Here is an 18483-nt window from a genome sequence, read left to right as displayed (position 1 = left end):
TTTCTATGGTTGTAATTAATTTTTTTTGTTAATTTAACTTATGCTAATAATTATGTTGATCCCCTCTCATTCATGAGAAATGCTTAGCCTAAATCGAGCGTGTAACATGAATTGTCCATTGAAGGTTTCAAGAATGTTGTAAAATAGCATTAGCTGAACACTTCGATTTTTTTTTGTTAAAATTAAAATTTTTATGTACTTAGAATAAATTGAAATTATTAACCCAGAAATACTGTGCTGTGAGCGACAGTTCGGTTCACAGTTTAGCAAGTTTGTGTAAGGCAGGAAGTTGTGTCCTAAATAGATTATTTTCACCCGAAACTATTTTCTTTGGTGGGACTTCGCTGGGTTAAATTACAGCTCAAACAGAAGACTAAGGATTTGTATGTATTAATTACATCCAAATTATGTTCAAAACCTAGAAGGTTTTATCATGAATTATCATGGATCAAGAATGAAGATTATAAATTATCTTTCGATTCTGGTAGAGCGAATCGTACACGTCTAAGGCGCGTCCATAGGCTACTGCTTAATAGCAGGTGAACCGTATGATTATCTGCCACCAGCATGATATAAAAAACACATACCTATTCATTACAATCTATGTTTACTTTTACACGTAAATATTTCACACATTGTAATCTCTTTAATATAATAAATTAATGTATGCGCATACGCAAGCACTTATCGTATTATTAGTGAACTCATAAATAACCAGAAGGAAGTGGCCAGTTTATAATTAGCTGCTGAAATGTCAAGTCTCCTGTTATGATCGTAATAAGTCAATGCAATATCTTACCGACACAAAGACATATGTAACTTCGTATAGACTGATAAAGTCTAAGACAAAAACATACCTCAGAACCATATAGAAAAAGGTACGGTGGCCTAGATGGCGTTACACCTTTGGGAAACGCTCAGCTAGATGGCGCTAATATTAATATTTGACATTTTAACACATCTCAAGCTAACAATATGGGCCAAATTGTCAAAACTGAGGTTCAAAAGTTTTAAGCCTGTATCGAGAGATGGCAGTCTTATGCACTGAGATTACACATTTTAGGTTTTAATTTTTAAATTATGTTATAAACTGTGTCTCAATGTGTTTACATGCAATTGCCAACTAAATTCTGACATACGAGGGTGTAAGGCCAGGGGCCCATTTCTCGAAAGGTACAAGCCTTGTATTACAACTATTACAAGTGTGTTTCCATGACAACCCATACGATTTGACAGTTCGCGCACTTGTAATACAAGGCTTGTACCTTTCGAGAACTGGTGACCTGACACACAGGTTTATTCTAGTTCGGGCACCAGACTTCACCACAAATCAAATTTAATTATGTATTTGATTAGTTTTAGGTAATATAAAATTAATGTAAATTACATTTTTTGTGGTGAATGAAATAAATAAATATTTTATTCTATTCTATTTTACTTTGACAGTAACTCTCTATAATACTCGATCCTCTTTGGACATACCAAATCGTTGACATGAAAGACAAATTATCGTAGAATTTGATACTATATGGATAAAGATAATAGATAAGATAATATTTCATAAAATCTGTCTAGAGATAGATCTTACAACAACTAGGTATAGGTATCATAGGTACCTACTACTTAATTATAATCACGCCTGTATCCCATAAAGGGGTAGGCAGAGCACATGAACTACTCCAGTTTCAGTGCCAATCTTGGCAAAAAGGGGTTGAAGGAAAACGAAATTGTGACATTGCAGTGACAGGTTGCCAGCCTACGCCTACGCCACAATTTAACCCATATCCCGCAGTCGACTCCTACGACACCCACGGGAAGAAAGGGGGTGGTGAAATTCTTAACCCGTCACCACACGGGCTACCTACCTACTACTTACACGTTATTATATTATATTAATTTAATTGTTTTTAGTTTCATTGTTTTTGTGTTTCTTGTCTTTGTCGACCGGTCTGGCCTAGGGTGCAGGTGTAATGACCCTGCCTGCTAAGCCGCGGTCCCGGGTTTGAATCCCGGTAAGGGCATTTATTTGTGTGTTGAGAACAGATATTTGTTCCTGAGTCATGGATGTTTTCTATGTATATGTATTTGTATATTATATATATCGTTGTCTGAGTACCCACAACACAAGCCTTCTTGAACTTACCGTGGGACTCGGTCAATCTGTGTAAGAACGTCCTTATAATATTTATTATTTTATAATATTTGTCTTGTCAAGTTTGTGAGGTGAGTTATAAAGAGTATTTATTGTATTGTATTGTCGATACATAAAAAGCACAATGCATTGTTTGTACCTTCATCAAAATATCTAAGATATTCCAAAAAGCATGAAAGTCTTGTAGGTAATAAGGTACAGCGGGGAAAATCTCGACTGGGGGACAAATGTAACTGGTCCTTTTTTTCTCCTTTTGTCCATGTCTTACAATGTTTGCATTATTAAATAGAGTGTCCACCGGTTATATATGGCAGGTGTGTTCAGTGGATACATGTAGAATGTAGAACTCAACAACAGTGTAATAATGGAAAAAATAGATTAATTACAATTGTCCCCCAGTCGCGATTTACCCCGCTGTACCTTACTACATAAATTTCCCATAAAGTGAGTTAACATTGTTGACACGAACTGATTGTAATTCCGTCTGGGCCACAGTCCGCGAATCATAAATAAAACGCGGTTCCCATAACAACTGACACAATGGTGGAAACGCGACAAAATATTTTTAAAACTACGTTATATTATGACTGTAAATACATAATAATCGATGGAATCAGGCGTTACTTTGCGGAAATCCATGTTAATCGTTAAGTAAGTAAGTAAGTAAGTAAGTAAACACTTTATTGTACCGGAAAAGAATACAGCACATACCTAATATTTAAAATAAAAAGTAACTAGGACATTTCTTTGCTAATTAATGCTTGAGTTTTGTGTTTTTGGTGGTGGGTTGTTATATTTATTTGCGTATTTATATTTCTTTTTGCGGTGGGAGGGTGGGAAAATTAATTGCATGTAAAAAATACGCAAGTAAGTATAACGGGTTAACACTGATTAACTTGCACGTTATCAATTCGCGGATTAGCGAAGTAATGTTCTAGTTAACGATTAAAATACATAATACCACCCTTTGACGCGATAGGTTGGACAGGTCTCCACGGAAGACCAGCGTCAAGATACTGGTAAGAAATTTGGCAAAATGCTGGCCGGAGAGACCATTTCAGAGAAGTTTGTGTTAATAGTACCCAATAAAAGTGTAGCAATAGACATAAGAAATCTAAACGTCCGGAATAAATTTATTTTCTTTCTTTACTCTTTCAAAGAGAGAAGGTCAATTCACTATCTAATTTAGATTTAACCATTTATTTATTTAGGGCAATTGGGACGTAATTACGTATAAATTTATAAGAAATTGAATTGAGTGACGTCACGGTCAACTCAGTTACTTTTTATATTTCTACCTGACTTATTAAATAGAAATTGCATTTCTGTACGTGTTTTTCTTATAATTATCTGATGCTTTATTTCGTGCATGGTATTGAATGAATATTTTTATTTCGTGCAACCATGGACACATATGTTATTAGTAGGACTTACAAACTAAGGGGTTAGTGCATACAATATTAAATTTAAAACAACACAACACTCATTGGGGAATGCAATCCCTCGCAGTGCGCTAAATAGGGACAGTCAACCCTGCCCGCTATCATTTGTAGGATGCTGTTGGGGCTGACGCGTACCCTGCGCACCAGGGATGCTGCACGCGCAGGCATGGTTGTATAGAAACAGTCTACGCGCGCCGCTGCGAACATCCCCGATGCGCTACAGAAACGAGGCAGCCCCATCAACACCCGAAACGCATTATTGTACTGGACCTTAAGAGCCTTGTATGCCCGTTGCGTATACGACGCCCACAAATTGCAGGTATAGAGGGAAGTGCAAAACGCTCTAAACAATGTGACCCTCACCTCTTTAGAGCACCTAGCAAATCTGCGGGCGATCATATTCGCCCGGACAGACAGGGCCCTTCGTTCTCGCTCCATGTCCATGTCGTCTTTGAGGTTGGATGCAATCACATGTCCTAAGTACTTAAAATGGTCCACTCTCTCTATAGGGGTACCATTGAGGCAGATAGTAGGAACATCCACTGTCTTCTTGCTACCGCACTCAAACACCATGAACTGGCTTTTGGCAACATTATATTTAAGGCCGTGATTTGTTACATACGTTTCGCAGATATTTAACAGCTTGCGCAGCCCACATACCGACGCGCTCAGCAGCACCATATCGTCTGCATAACTCAGGTTATTGAGACAAACTCCATCCACATGATAGCCGACATGAGTTCTACTGAGCGCCTCGATTAATTCGTTGATATACAGGTTAAATAGCGTAGGTGAGGTCAATCCTCCCTGTCTCACTCCGCACTCCAACCTGTACTCATCAGACAGCGCATTTGCCCATCTTACGCTGTTGACCTGGTTTCCATACCAATATTTAAACATTATTAAATATTTTATTTTAACTACAGTCAAGTTCCTTAATGCTAGTGATTGATTAAATATCGACTAAAGTGCTGCGAGTATCGGTATCCATAACAAACATTTTGCAAGATCATGATAATAAATGTGACACGTCCTATTTTGATATCTATTAATGAGTAGAACATCCCACTATGTACGTAGAATTAATAATTGATATGATAAGTAACAATCTGAAAACAATACTTAGAGCTAAAGATAAAAATCTGCATCAATTATGTTGATCATTAGATTGACTTGTTAACCTGCTCATAATATGGAGGTGTAATTATAATAATAGAATAATACGAACCCGTCACGAAATCGTTCTCATACAAGTAAAGTCATATAAAAGTTACCTACTGTAAGATAACCTAACCACAAAATTAACACACACACATACAATCACGCCTGTATCCCATTAAGGGGTAGGCAGAGCACATGAAACTGCTAAAGCTTCAGTGCCACTCTTGGCAAATAAGGGGTTGAAAGAAAACGAAAACTGTGACATTGCAGTGACAGGTTGCCAGCCTCTCGCCTACGCCACAATTTAACCCATATCCCACAGTCGCCTTCTACGACACCGACGGGAAGAAAGGTCCACAAAATTTAAATTTTGAAAAAACCCCCGACTGCGACATAGTAGACCGATTTTCATGAAACATGGCTAAGAACACTCCCGACTAACTCAGCTTTCAAACAAAAAAAAACTAAATCGAAATCCGTTCATCCGTTCGGGAGCTACGATGCCACAGACAGACACACACACAGACAGACAGACAGACACGTCAAACTTATAACACCCCGTCGTTTTTGCATCGGGGGTTAAAAAGTGTGCAAGAGCATATGAACAGCCACCGGCATAAATATGTGATGATTTTTATACCTTGTCACATTAACGTCTTGTTTGAAATGTCATACGAAATTGTCAAAAAATTTAAAGCGACAAGGTACAGAAATCATCATTTATTTATGCCGGTGACTGAACAATAAAGAAATATATAACCAGTATTAATTTAGATGCTGGAGTGTTATACAGGGGCCTGAGGTTATTTCGCTCAATGAAATATCAAATTGGTATGTGTCAAAATCTGCTTAGTTTCGTCTAGAGGATAGAGTATTATAGAGAGTTACTGTCGAAGTAAAATGTGTAATCACAGTGCATAGAGCTGCCATCTCTCGACACAGGCTTAAAACTTTTGAATCTCAGTTTTGACAATTTGACCCATATTCTTAGCTTGATATGTTTTGAAATGACTAATATGAATAGGTACTAGCGCCATCTAGCTGAGCGTAACCCAAAGGTGTAATGCCATCTAGGCCACCGTACCTTTTTCTGTATGGTACTAAGGTACGTTTTTTCTTACACTTTATCTGTCTATACGGAGTTATATAATAATTATCCTCTTTGCTTCGTCTTCTAGATTATAAATAAACACAATAATCTATTCGACGAAGCAACTCGGATAATTATGATAGAACTTCACTTCAGGTAAGTTCGTTTAATTGGAAATTAAACGAACTTACCTGTAAGTGAAGTTCTATTTCAATTATATTAGCTGCACAAATTCCGAAATGATATATATTAACTTGTAGTACGCCGTAGTACATACAGCCCCTAGCCATGATATTTAGAGTAAATATTAAAATTTTTGAACGAAAATTCAAAAAACGTTGCGTCACATTTCCGAACGGCGCGTCTCCGTCACGCCGTTCGGCGCTACCAACTTCATTTAGTTTAGAGTGATATACCAGGACATATAACTTCACTGCCAGCGACCCGCTAGGCGATCCTCAATCGCAAGATTACAGAGCGGGAAAAATATGCTACATAATAGCTACATAAGTATATGCTTATCTTGTAACGCGTAACTCGCGCTGGCAGTGAATATGCCAACTGATATAAAATAATTTGGCTAACAACTCAGCAAAGCCAGCCTTATCCTAAACTTTGTCAGGGATAGCTCCGGGATCCCTGGTTGTCTAGGACAACGCGGGTCCTGGGCGGGAGGGTTATCATTTCGGAATTTGTGCAGCTAATATAATTGAAATAGAACTTCACTTACAGGTAAGTTCGTTTAATTTCCAATTATTATTACGCTGCACAAATTCCTTCAATGATATATATTAACTTGTAGATGTTTAGAGATATACAAAGTTTATTTCTGGCTTTGTATTAGGTATACAATGTTAGCCTAGCAAAATTATGTTTTATGTCAAGATTATGTGAATTTTTAACACGTGATAATCCTTAATCACTTAAATTTCAAATTTCTAGTGATATCATCATTTACCAAACATTAATAAATGTATTTAAACCAAAAGGAAATCCTTCCTTATTAATATTCATCTAGTACCATCTTATAATACTTATGTTTTATAACTATCACAATCAGCAATGATACATACTATCTTTGTTTTTAAGAATTAACAACTCAACAACTATAGGTACATATAAACAAGTCTTCGTAATATATTACTGCTTACAATTTTACATTCATTGTTAATTGACGGAAACACTTGTTTCCTAACTAACTAGACATCGATCATCGATGCTCTATCAAAATCAATTGTAGACACTAAGGGCCTATTATAAAATTTATCGATAACTTTAGATGTATCAGGCCTGATGTTTTTCTGGTTACATCAATATTGACTCCTAATCGATTTGCGGCTAACACCGACGCATGGTGGGTCAAATGGGAGGTGAAAATGGAGGTGTCAATACCACTATCTTATTTACTTAATCCACCTACTAATCTAAGTGGTTTCTCATAGGCAATAAATAGTCGTTCACACCCACCACATATAACTATGTTGTTATGCACTCGTTGATCCGTACAGCTACCTACTTTAGAAGTTTTAATAAAGTCTGAAATTTTTATAAGGATCTTTTCAGGATAATGGTAAATAGTATTACATAACTTTATCAAGTACAGATTTTGCACTCCGTGTGCTGTGACAATTGCTAATAGGGTGACTAATTTTTTACTCGGATATTTCACACACTTGTTGACAACGTTGACAAATTGTTTAAAACCAATTACGTCTCGATATTTAGGTTATGGTGGGTATATACGAAAAAACGCACCTTCATAAAGCGTATCACGTTATCATCTGATGAGATCTTTTCTCTCAATAAAAGCACCAAAGCAGATGTGCAACAATTGACACTTTCATACCCAGCTAGCTAGCTACCTCGTTACACAATTTGTTAAAACCTAGTATTTGTGGAATAGATGTCTTAAAACAATTAATATTATTTTCCACAAAACATATTACATAATATTTAATATGTAATATGCTGGTATATTAATACCAGCGTGTCAAGTACGTGTGATACTGCTTGACGGTGTTGGGCGCGAGGGACTGCAGCATGACGTCACCGCCGCCCCTTCAGCGCCAGCGCTGCCCGGAGAGCCCCGCGGCAAACAGGATAACACGTCGCTGAAACTGCTGGTTGCTGGAATAACATATATATAAATGAGAGCTGGGGCCCAATTCTTTGCATTTGACTTGACAAGTTTTATAAAATTGAGCTTGCCACTTGGTACAATAACAATACCTCTTGATTTTTGTAGAATACATAGATATACATATATGTTTTAGAAAAATCATTTACTTTAGGTATTAGTGTGAATGGGGGAAATATCGTAGAAAAAATAGGGTGTCCATGAAAAAGTGAATGCATTTAGCATTTGCGCGACTAACAGATAAGTCTATATCCAGATTTCTAAAACACTGCAGGACACCCTCTAAACATTCATCATTTAATTCACATTCAAATTCCGAATAAGCCTTTTTAGATTCCCTATCGGCTATCACATTACGTTCGGATTTAACATATGAGGCAAATATTGTGGTATTCGTAATATGTCTATCTTCACATTCACTCCACTGCCAAATTTTGCCTAGCAATTGAATTAAGGTGCAGGTAACATGTCCCCCCGGGCGATGAATATATATGAGATAACTGTTGAATTATCTATTCTTAAAAGAATCTCACAGTCAGATAGGATCAGATCAGAACAAAATGTCTTTAAAGATAAGAAATGCGCTATAAGCTCTAGATAATTTATGTGATGTTCTCTCTCAACATCATTCCATAACCCGGCAGCTGTCTCCCTACCACAGGAGCCGCCTCAACCTGTCAATGAATTATCACTATAAATTTCTCTATAAGATTTATTACACTAAATTTTGCATTTAGCCTCATTTATAGTTCTTGCCACCATTCTAATTCATTTTTTACACTAAGCATATAAACATAATGAAATCATAATTGTCATTATTTTTTCTTAAATATGTATATTTTTGTCTCTAGTTATTTTGTATACATGTAGCCATATTCAGTGGCAGGACAAATAGAGACAAGCAAGCCAGTTAAACGGGCAACATCCCTAATATAACAATTTGACAAGTTTATAAATAAATTTATTTCTTATTTAACTTTAGATTTATTCTTATCTGGTAAAGAAATATGCAATTTCTTAGAGTCTAATATGAAACCTAGATATTAGACAGCATATCTTTGTTTTAAGCAGTTTTTTCTTCCTTCAATTCCAGATAGGAAATGATATCAAATGTAACTTAGTGTACTATTTAAACATTCGTCGTGAGAACTTCCTAGATAGTTGCTCATTATGCAACCTTTTAGATCTTATATGTTTCATGACAGGTCTGAGTAGTCACTGTACATATAAGGAAACATTTAATTCTAAGGGTAAAACTTGAAACTGAAATATTTCAGTATTGGACAAGAAACAGGTATTTCCTATATTTATGGTGTATATGTATATATATATATATATATATATATATATATATATATGTCAAAAAATAGGGCATCTTGAAAATCTAAAGTGCTCATGAAGCAATTTTTGTGCCATTAGTTTCCTCCTGAGTCCTGACATGTAAATTAATAAATTCAATTAATTTTTTAGATTCTTTAAAAAGTCAAAATAAATCACTAATCTCCGTATGATTCTGCCACAACAATATTTTAGACACATATTACTTTCCAAAAGAATTACAACTCACAAGGTAAATGTTTTACAATACCTTTTATTAACAGTTCAGACATAAGTGTTTAGTAAACACCACACTGTCAAAATCAGAGAAAGATATCAATTTAGGAATAACTGATTGTAATGTCATAAATAAAAATGAGATTTTGTTCCCAGATGGCCAAGACCAGACCCTTGGGTCATTGGTCATATTCTGCCAGTGCGCCAAAAAATATTTAATTTGATCGCAGTAACTTATACCAACCTGATCATTTAACAGCTATTGTAATAGTAATATTGCTGAGTGCGACACCTCCGCTGATGATATGGCTTGGCAGAAGAGGTGGTGTTGTTATGGTTTCCTGTGGTACAGCTTCTGACCTTGGGCTCTGGGTATGTCTCTGTGTTATTGGTTGGGCCCTTGAATTTGTATCTTCTACTAGGTTATATCTTCTTAGGTCTCTTCAGATCTTCCCTAGATTATTCAATGGCATTTAAAAACTTTTTAGCTATGTTTTCTCTAAAAACACTAGTCAACATCACAATATTTTAAGGTCCCACATACAATTTTATTGTAAAGACCCAACGTTATAAACATCCTTTTAAGTTGTAACTCCCTGCGTCTCACAAAAGATGACCAATTCACTCAGCAAATGTTATGAGGGCCAAGCCAGTGGCAAATAATGCGCTTGAGACTTCAGATTATTTCTGTTCTATGGCTTTATACTTTGTAACTTCTGGAGCAGGATGTTTCTTAGTTGACTTGTCCTTTCTTTTCTTTATTTATCTCTTTGTAAGCTGGAAAAAAGGTTTTTGCCAAAAAACAACCTGCTCAAGTGCCTCACCGAGAGGTTAAGACTTCATCGCTTAGATCTTCAATTGCTGAAAAATAGGAATAGCATTTTAGTGCACTTACAAAGCAATGAGACAGCCTAGGTTGGCATACCACTTTTGATTAACTCTAGGATAAAGAGCTGTGCCTAGCCGAGCACGCCACAAAACCCAGTAGATATATCCAACATAATCCAACAAGAAGTTTGGACATCCACAGCAAGTAGCAGTAGGTTTGAGTAAAAACTCAGTGCTGTCGGCAAGGAATGTGTCTAGTATGACAACACCACAATGCCTAAGACTGCTGGCAGCGAACGCACCTAGTATAGTACGCCAAGATTGCCAAATGCAGTTAGCAAGCGGAGATACCTAGTCTAGTATTCCAATTTTGCTCAGCACAACCTTCACACATAGTGCCAGATGCAGTTAGCAAGCAGAGATACCTAGTATAGTATTCCAATCTTGCTCAGCACAAACTTCATACAGTGCCAAATACAGTTAGCAGACAGAGATACCTACCCAAGTAACATTTTAGTGCTATAATTTTGGTTTTCGACGCCAAAAGCTACTATAGATGTCGTATAAAGGTTTTCGGCGTGACCGCCTGTCGTATAAAAGCCTCCAGTAACACCTTTTAGCTCTATAAGCTTATACCGCTAAAAGGTGTTATTAGGAAGTGATGTAAACGTTTATATCACCATTTTATAGAGCCGCTATAGGCCTGGTCTATAACAGGGTCAAATATGACTACTATAGATCTATATTATTGTATAATAGTGTTAGGAATCACTGCTATGCAATCAATTTGCGCTATTAACGTTCCCGACAAGCCGCTATAGTTGTTGCGTTATACAGCTAAAAGGTGTTATTAGGAAGTGATGTAAACGTTTATTTCACCATTTTATAGAGCCGCTATAGGCCTGGTCTATAACAGGATCAAATATGACTACTATAGAACAATATTATTATATAATGGTGTTAGAAATCACTGTTATGCAATCAATTTACGCTATTAAGGTTACCGACAAGCCGCTATAGTTGTTGCGTTATACAGCTAAAAGGTGTAATTAGGAAGTGATGTAAACGTTTATATCACCATTTTATAGAGCCGCTATAGGCCTGGTGTATAACAGGATCAAATATGACTACTATAGAACAATATTATTATATAATGGTGTTAGAAATCACTGTTATGCAATCAATTTGCGCTATTAAGGTTCCCGACAAGCCGCTATAGTTATTGTGTTATACAGCTAAAAGGTGTTATTAGGAAGTGATGTAAACGTTTAAATCACCATTTTATAGAGCCGCTATAGGCCTGGTCTATAACAGGATCAAATAACCTACTAAAGAACAATATTATTGTATAATAGTGTTAGGAATCACTGTTATGCTAACAATTTGCGCTATTAGGGTTCCCAACAAGCCGCTTATAGTATTTTTAGTAGTCGTATTTTAACAGAAATTAAAACCTAACTATACCACTATTTTGGGATATAGTGGCTTTGGAAAACACTGCTACAGTATTTAACACTGTAGTAGTGATATGAATACCATTATAGAGCTATTTTGCTGTATAATGAAGTTTTCAGGATACGTTTATATAGCTTTGAAAAGCGTTAATAGTCGTTTTCTAATGCCTTTTATATCTCATCGCCGTATACGTCACAATGACTCTTTTATATCACAGAACTGTGGAATAATGGTTTCGGTATCTCTTTTAAAACACAATAGCGTTATAGCTGAGTTTACTATATGTTTTATAAAAAAAAACTGTTTAGAAGATCTTTCTATAGTAAAACATTGAAAACAAGTATTGTTTTCTATATAAAGAACTTATAAGTTAAACTGGATCATAGTTGAAGTCTCATGCAACCCTAATTGAATCCACAATGGCGGGCTTATGGCAGTGAATGCGTATGATAAGTGACATAGTCGAACTATAAAAGCGTATGTTTTACTTCTTGGATCCATAGTAGAAAATATGGTGCCAATAATTTTATTGTATTAAATTATATTTATTTATTTTATTCAAAACAGGTATAAATCGAGGGCGCACTTAAAATACTCCATTAAACTAATATTCTTTTAACGGTAAAATTTCCATCGCATACCTTTTTGCAGTAATGATGGAATTATACGAAATCCAAATTATTTTGATTGACACTAAACTTCACAAGTTTACACGCCACTTTTCATAAAGTTCCTCGTTTAGAACAGTTTTTGTTAAATATTACACACATTAAATTATTTTAGAAATTTCATTCATTCGCATGAAAAGGGACGGCAACTGCTATTACAGAACAAAAAACCTGTATAACGGAATCTCAGATGCTACTATAACATAAATTGATACTATAATAGCGTTACTGTGTCCTCTATGTCAACAAATTAGCACAATAGTCATCATCACATCACCATTATAGACCTTAAACGTCACGGATGATACTGCTATAGCCCTATTATATCACTAAATGGCTGCATAATTGCGCCAAATCGGCTCTACAGTACCAATATAGACTATTTATAGGACCATTTAATGTGATTTAATTTGGTGCTCGCGACCACTATAGGACCAGAAATTGTTACTTGGGTAGTATAGTATTCCAATCCTGCTCAGCACAAACTTCAAACACAGCGCCAAATGCAGTAAGCAAACGGAGATACCTAGTCTAGTATTCCAATTTTGCACAGCATAATTGTTGTTCCATGGCAGTATTGGCAGTGCAAGGTGTAAAATTCATGTGCATGACCTTCAAAAACATACAACACCAACATCTCACTAGCGGTCAGAATGCGTTTAACAAAGCACACACCACTGTCACCTCACAAAAATATATTAGAAGTTTGAAATTGTAAATTCTTTTCTTACCATTTGTGCTTCATTATGGAGGTCGTCAGAATCTCAATGACAACCAATGGAGACCTGTTACTACTTCTCGACGCCGCAGGCAGAGATGGTGATCTCGAATATAAGGCAAACCTAGGGCGCGGTTTGGATCTTGTAAGATAACGCAAACAATAAAGTCCGCAATGCCCGCGATCATGGCGGCGAGGGACGCCCGCGTTGATCGGCTTTCTTCTATCTTCCTCTCCTACTCTTCTTATTTTCTCGCCTAATTTATCAAACAGATTACTTTCCACACTGTCTAATTTTCTTCGATACATTATAATTCGCATTTTTTCCACTTTTATACGCAGAAAACACTTTAAAATTAGATGACGCGTAATGGCCGTCGGCTGCATGAAAACGACAATGAAGTTGGTAGCGCCGAACGGCGTGACGGAGACGCGCCGTTCGGAAATGTGACGCAACGTTTTTTGAATTTTCGTTCAAAAATTTTAATATTTACTCTAAATATCATGGCTAGGGGCTGTATGTACTACGGCGTACTACAAGTTAATATATATCATTTCGGAATTTGTGCAGCGTAATAATAATTATTAATTATGTCTTTGATCTAGCTAATGTCGCAATAAAATTCACCTTATTATATTTATCCTACCTAATATATTTTTCGTAAAGCCTGTAAGGAAGGAGTGCCAGGTCAAACCACCTGCGGATATCCCACAACCTACACGGAATGTTAAAACTTTCGTTATTGAATCAATTCGCACAGCTGTGGCACTAGGGATGTCACGAATTTTCGCATTCGAAGAATCGATTCGGAAATAAGTGTCGAATATCCAACTAGTAATACAGGAAGTAAAGAAAGTAATAATCTTTTATATTTGGTATAGAATTAGTTTGAACCCTGAGGAAGCCAGGTATTATTTCACGTATTAAGATAGTACAGTCACCGGCATAAATAAGTGATGACTTCTATACCTTGTCACATTAACGTCTTGTTTGAAATGTCATACGAAATTGTCTAACGATTAAAAGCGACAAGGTACAGAAATCACTTATTTATGCCGGTGACTGAACATACGTCACCTTATTCGATAAACGCGTTAATAAACAATTCTCTTGTCAGTGTCGAAAGTAGATATAAAGAGCATATTCATGTTATTTTCATAAATAATTATCAATAGTCATTTCTTTATAAAAAAAACTAAAACTAACTAAAAACTTTAGTAAAACTAGTGCCTACGCCAAATCTTGGGATTAGTTGTCAAAGCGGACCCCAGGCTCCCATGAGCCGTGGCAAATGCCGGGATAACGCAAGGAGGATGATGATGAGTTAGTTCTGTATAACTAACTATTGGTCATTATTTATGAAAATAACCAGACGTAAGTGATTTCATAACCTGAATTGAGATAGTACTTGTTTAATGTACAAACATACCTACATACATTTGTTCTTACGATTAATATGTATTTAAATAAAAAGTGAATACAATATTTAGCTCCTGATAAGAATATCAATCAGTCAACAATCTGTTAGCAACAAAAATATATTCGCATTAAAATCGCGTTTCGTGCCATCCCTAGTTGTGACCACGGTCACGTATTTGGAATACATATGGAAGTTCCTTTGAAACCATCTGCTTTTCAAATTCTCGCTGTCTGGGAATATGCGAGGTGAGACCTCATTCCAATAGGTGTGGAAAAGTATTTATTTATGTATTAGGGCTGATACTGGCGAACTGTAACCTAGCACTGCAGGCCGAATGCTTGTCACTGCAACGTCATCATTAGGGTTTCCCAAACCTATCGACGAGGAATCTCTAGCCGACCAAAAATCACACGCTGGTAGGGATGTACCGACTAGTGATTTGGCCGACTAGGCCGACTGCGGACTAGTCGGCGCTTGGGTGGCCTAGTCGGCGCTTGGGTTCGACTAAATTCACCTGAATTTTTCAATGACATTTTTGATTCTCTGGCGTTTTCATATTTTTTTCAGGTTCAAAGGTCTATGAGAATAATTATAGACATTTAACATTTTTTAGCTTAAAGTAGATAGTGGTCCTGCCTATGAAACCGATAGTCTTAAGTACAGTACCAGGCGATAAATGTGTGCACATCATTTTTCGTCTTCGTAGAGCGTTGTCTCTTTCTTGCTCATGTGACGTTAATTGTCTCTTTCCAAAGACCGATGCGCATTCTTTATCGCCGTTTACTGTAGGACATTTAGAATACGTACAAAATACGACCCTAAAAGACCCGTTAATTTATTTTTGTACTGTTTTCCTGTCAAATGACAACTGCCGATTAGTCGGCACGATAATCGCCTTTTTTGCCGACTAATCGCCCACTACAAATATGGCCGACTATCCGACCATATATTTTGTAGTCGGCGATTAGTCGGCTTTCCCGACTAGTCGGTACATCCCTACTCGTTAGTATGAATATGCTTAAGCGTCGTCGTTGCTGAACGCAGCCGTACGCATGTTTATACTAACGAGCGAGTTTTGGTCGATTCCTTTTCGTTATGTTTGAGGAGACCTTTAACACCTAAAAAATGTTAATTGAGTAGAATAGAATAGAATAAATTTTATTCGTAAACACACAAAAGAGAAAAATATTACAAATAGGAACACATAAAAACGAGAAGGTGCCACGAAATGGTTTAACCTCAGCATATCGCTGGAGTACATTTTGGACCACATTTAGGTTTAGTATTTTTCGGAAAAATTTTTAAGCAAGGTAGAAAATGAAATGTGGTGGCGAATCTGCGTCAGCTTCAAGTCGGTGACTGGCAAGAGGCTGCGCAGGATCGGGTCAGGTGGTGAATTGGCGATCTAATCGTTTCGGATGCCAAGATTTACTTTGAATCGTTAATTAGAAAATAAAATGACGAATCATCAAAAATATAGTCGAAACTGTTTATGAATAGGTACTATTTCAAATGTAAGTAATGTAACTAAAGCTCCGAGGAATCCACGACCTCGCTTGAGGCTTCATGTTTGAGTTTGTTGCATTTTAATGAGCTGGTCTTTGAGCGAGGCTTTTTATACTTGGCACCGCCAGCACTCGAAAACAGACTCGGGTATTCAGTTTACAACTCTTTTGCGAATCGCGAGCAGAAATGAAACAAAAATTTGACAAAATTTTACATAATTTTTCAAAATTATTTTTCGCAGAATTAAATTTAGGAAGAAACAAGTTCATCGTATTTGTATGGCGGCCGAGCGTGTCATATTTTGTACCTACTGAAGTTGTTACTTGCCTGTGATTTTAAATATGTTTCAGGCCCTTGTGTGTTCATAATTTTTGTCTTGTTTCAATCAAATATCACGTAACGGTAACGAGGCATTTTTAATGTTTTTGTTGACTTCAACTTACAAAAATTGACGCCCCGAAAGCTGCAAGCAGCGATTAAAGACGGACAACTCAGTAGATTTTAATGGGTTCATTTGACACGCTAAGTAGATACGTTTGCTTGATCTATGGTATATAAAATATATGACATCTGTGATTATGCCCTAAGATATTGTTAATTTTATGCATGTAAATACATATTTCTAAACCGATGCGTGCCATCAGAGTTTGAAGTTCTAAGTTCTAACACCACTGTAGTAGGTACTAAATTGTTGGTTTACGTATTTGTTTAACAATATCATAAACTATTATTGTTCAACAGCCGGCAAGTCTATTCGCAATCGGCCTTGATCGGAGGCGATCGGGGGCGTTCGGCGATCTATCGCCTCGTGGGCGGAGGCGCCGGCGCAGGTAACGGGCAAAGGCTGTGGGTTTGAATCCAGACCGAGTCGCATTCTTAAATACTAATTGAGGAGTGTCTTTTCAAATGGACTTTTTTAATAGCACGTCGGTGGCAAACAGGTATACCTACGGTCCGCATGATGGAAAGCGGTCACCGTAACCTATGGACGCCTGCAACTCAAGGGTGTCACTTACAGGGTTCATGTGGAATGTAATAATCGTAAGCACTGTATACTAACATGAGTTCAAGAGTGGATACTTTAAGGGTCTTCCCCCTACTGTACCGACTCAGAATCGTCTCTAGCGGAAGAAAAATCGCTCGTTCGCATGAAGACGCTTACGCCTCGTTGTCGCTGAACGCATCCGAAAAGTGTCTCGGTACATTCTAAAGAACGCAGAACTCTGAAAGTGAACCGCAAAACTCCAGCATTAGAGCAGCAGCTCTAGAGCATTCCTTTTTTTTCGCCAATATTTTTTTTTATTGTTTTAGAGAATTTTAGGTCGATTGTACTTAGAATCACGAGCACTTTCAATCTCACTGGGAGACAAAAAGTGTCCCAGAATTTCCTTACATTTTTGTTACCATATAGGTACAACATAAACGGGCAATGGTAACAAAATAAGAAAAAATCGTATGGGACAATTTTTTTAACTACTAGGATTGAAAAAGCTAGTAATTTTGAGTAGAAATAGCATTTTTTTTTTCAAAAATATCACACTTCATAAAAGTGGCAAAAAAAAAGAAATGCTCTCTAACTGCCTATAAAATACTTAGTAAATCCTAACAAGCTAAATAATATAATGTCGTTTTTAAAAGCCAAGCCCACCAATTATTCACCACATCAAGGCCTAACATAATAGTCGTAAAGTGTGAATATATCATCGGTAATTATTGTTTTTTCAGTAAAATTAATAAATCAAGCGCCGGCGCCTCGCCTGTGACATAGAGCAGATTACAGAAAGCACACATTGCATAAGATTTAGGTACCTACGCTTTATAAAATTGTTGAACTGAATGGTAAGGAATTTGGAAATGGGGTAGTTAATAGAGGTATAATTCTTTATAGCAATAAAATATATATTTTTAATATGAAAAACTTCCATCGCTGAAAAGCTAAAAATCAGATAATTATCAAAAGGCATTTCGCATATAAGTACGGAAAAACTCATTGGTACGAGCCGTGGTCTGGTTTGCAAGGCGTACGCTCTTACCGCTAGGCTACCATCGCTTTCGCGAAACAATTTAAAATGCTTGTTATAAATCTAATTAAATATTTCAAAAAAACATGAGGATCTAGCTAAAATACATCCAATTGCGTAAAAATATTTTCCATAATATCAATATCCAGGGAGAAAGAGTTTGTTCCTAGGAGAATACTCTTAAGTTTTTTTTTAACTTTATTGCAACTCAATTTGTATAAAAAAGTCCTTATAATATTTATTTATTTATTGCATAAAACAAAAACTAAACTTAAGTGTCATAAGGCATTCGCTAGTTACCAGTCGACCTGTGGGCAAATTAGAAAATAT

General features: G+C 36.5%; 2 protein-coding genes across 2 annotated transcripts in view; both read right to left on the bottom strand.

The window, feature by feature from the left end:
- The window catches only part of LOC125236602 (GAS2-like protein pickled eggs), a 201569-nt gene that overhangs the window by 132693 nt on the left and 50393 nt on the right, over positions 1-18483 (bottom strand). The window lies entirely within an intron of this gene.
- On the bottom strand, positions 10332-13771 carry LOC125236603. Its single transcript, XM_048143466.1, has 2 exons — positions 13219-13771; positions 10332-10397 (listed from the first exon to the last, which is right to left on the bottom strand). Exons 1-2 carry the CDS (start codon positions 13590-13592, stop codon positions 10391-10393), a joined length of 381 nt encoding a protein of 126 aa, XP_047999423.1. The 5' UTR covers positions 13593-13771; the 3' UTR covers positions 10332-10390.

Source organism: Leguminivora glycinivorella, chromosome 19, assembly GCF_023078275.1.
Source record: "Leguminivora glycinivorella isolate SPB_JAAS2020 chromosome 19, LegGlyc_1.1, whole genome shotgun sequence".
NCBI classification, from domain to species: Eukaryota; Metazoa; Arthropoda; class Insecta; order Lepidoptera; family Tortricidae; genus Leguminivora; species Leguminivora glycinivorella.
Note: the sequence above shows the minus strand (reverse complement) of the source record. Positions and strands in the feature narration are given on the sequence as shown.

Bases quoted from the DNA above. Each gene is read 5' to 3' on its own strand.
- LOC125236603 (XM_048143466.1), bottom strand. From the start codon at position 13,592: ATGCAGCCGACGGCCATTACGCGTCATCTAATTTTAAAGTGTTTTCTG.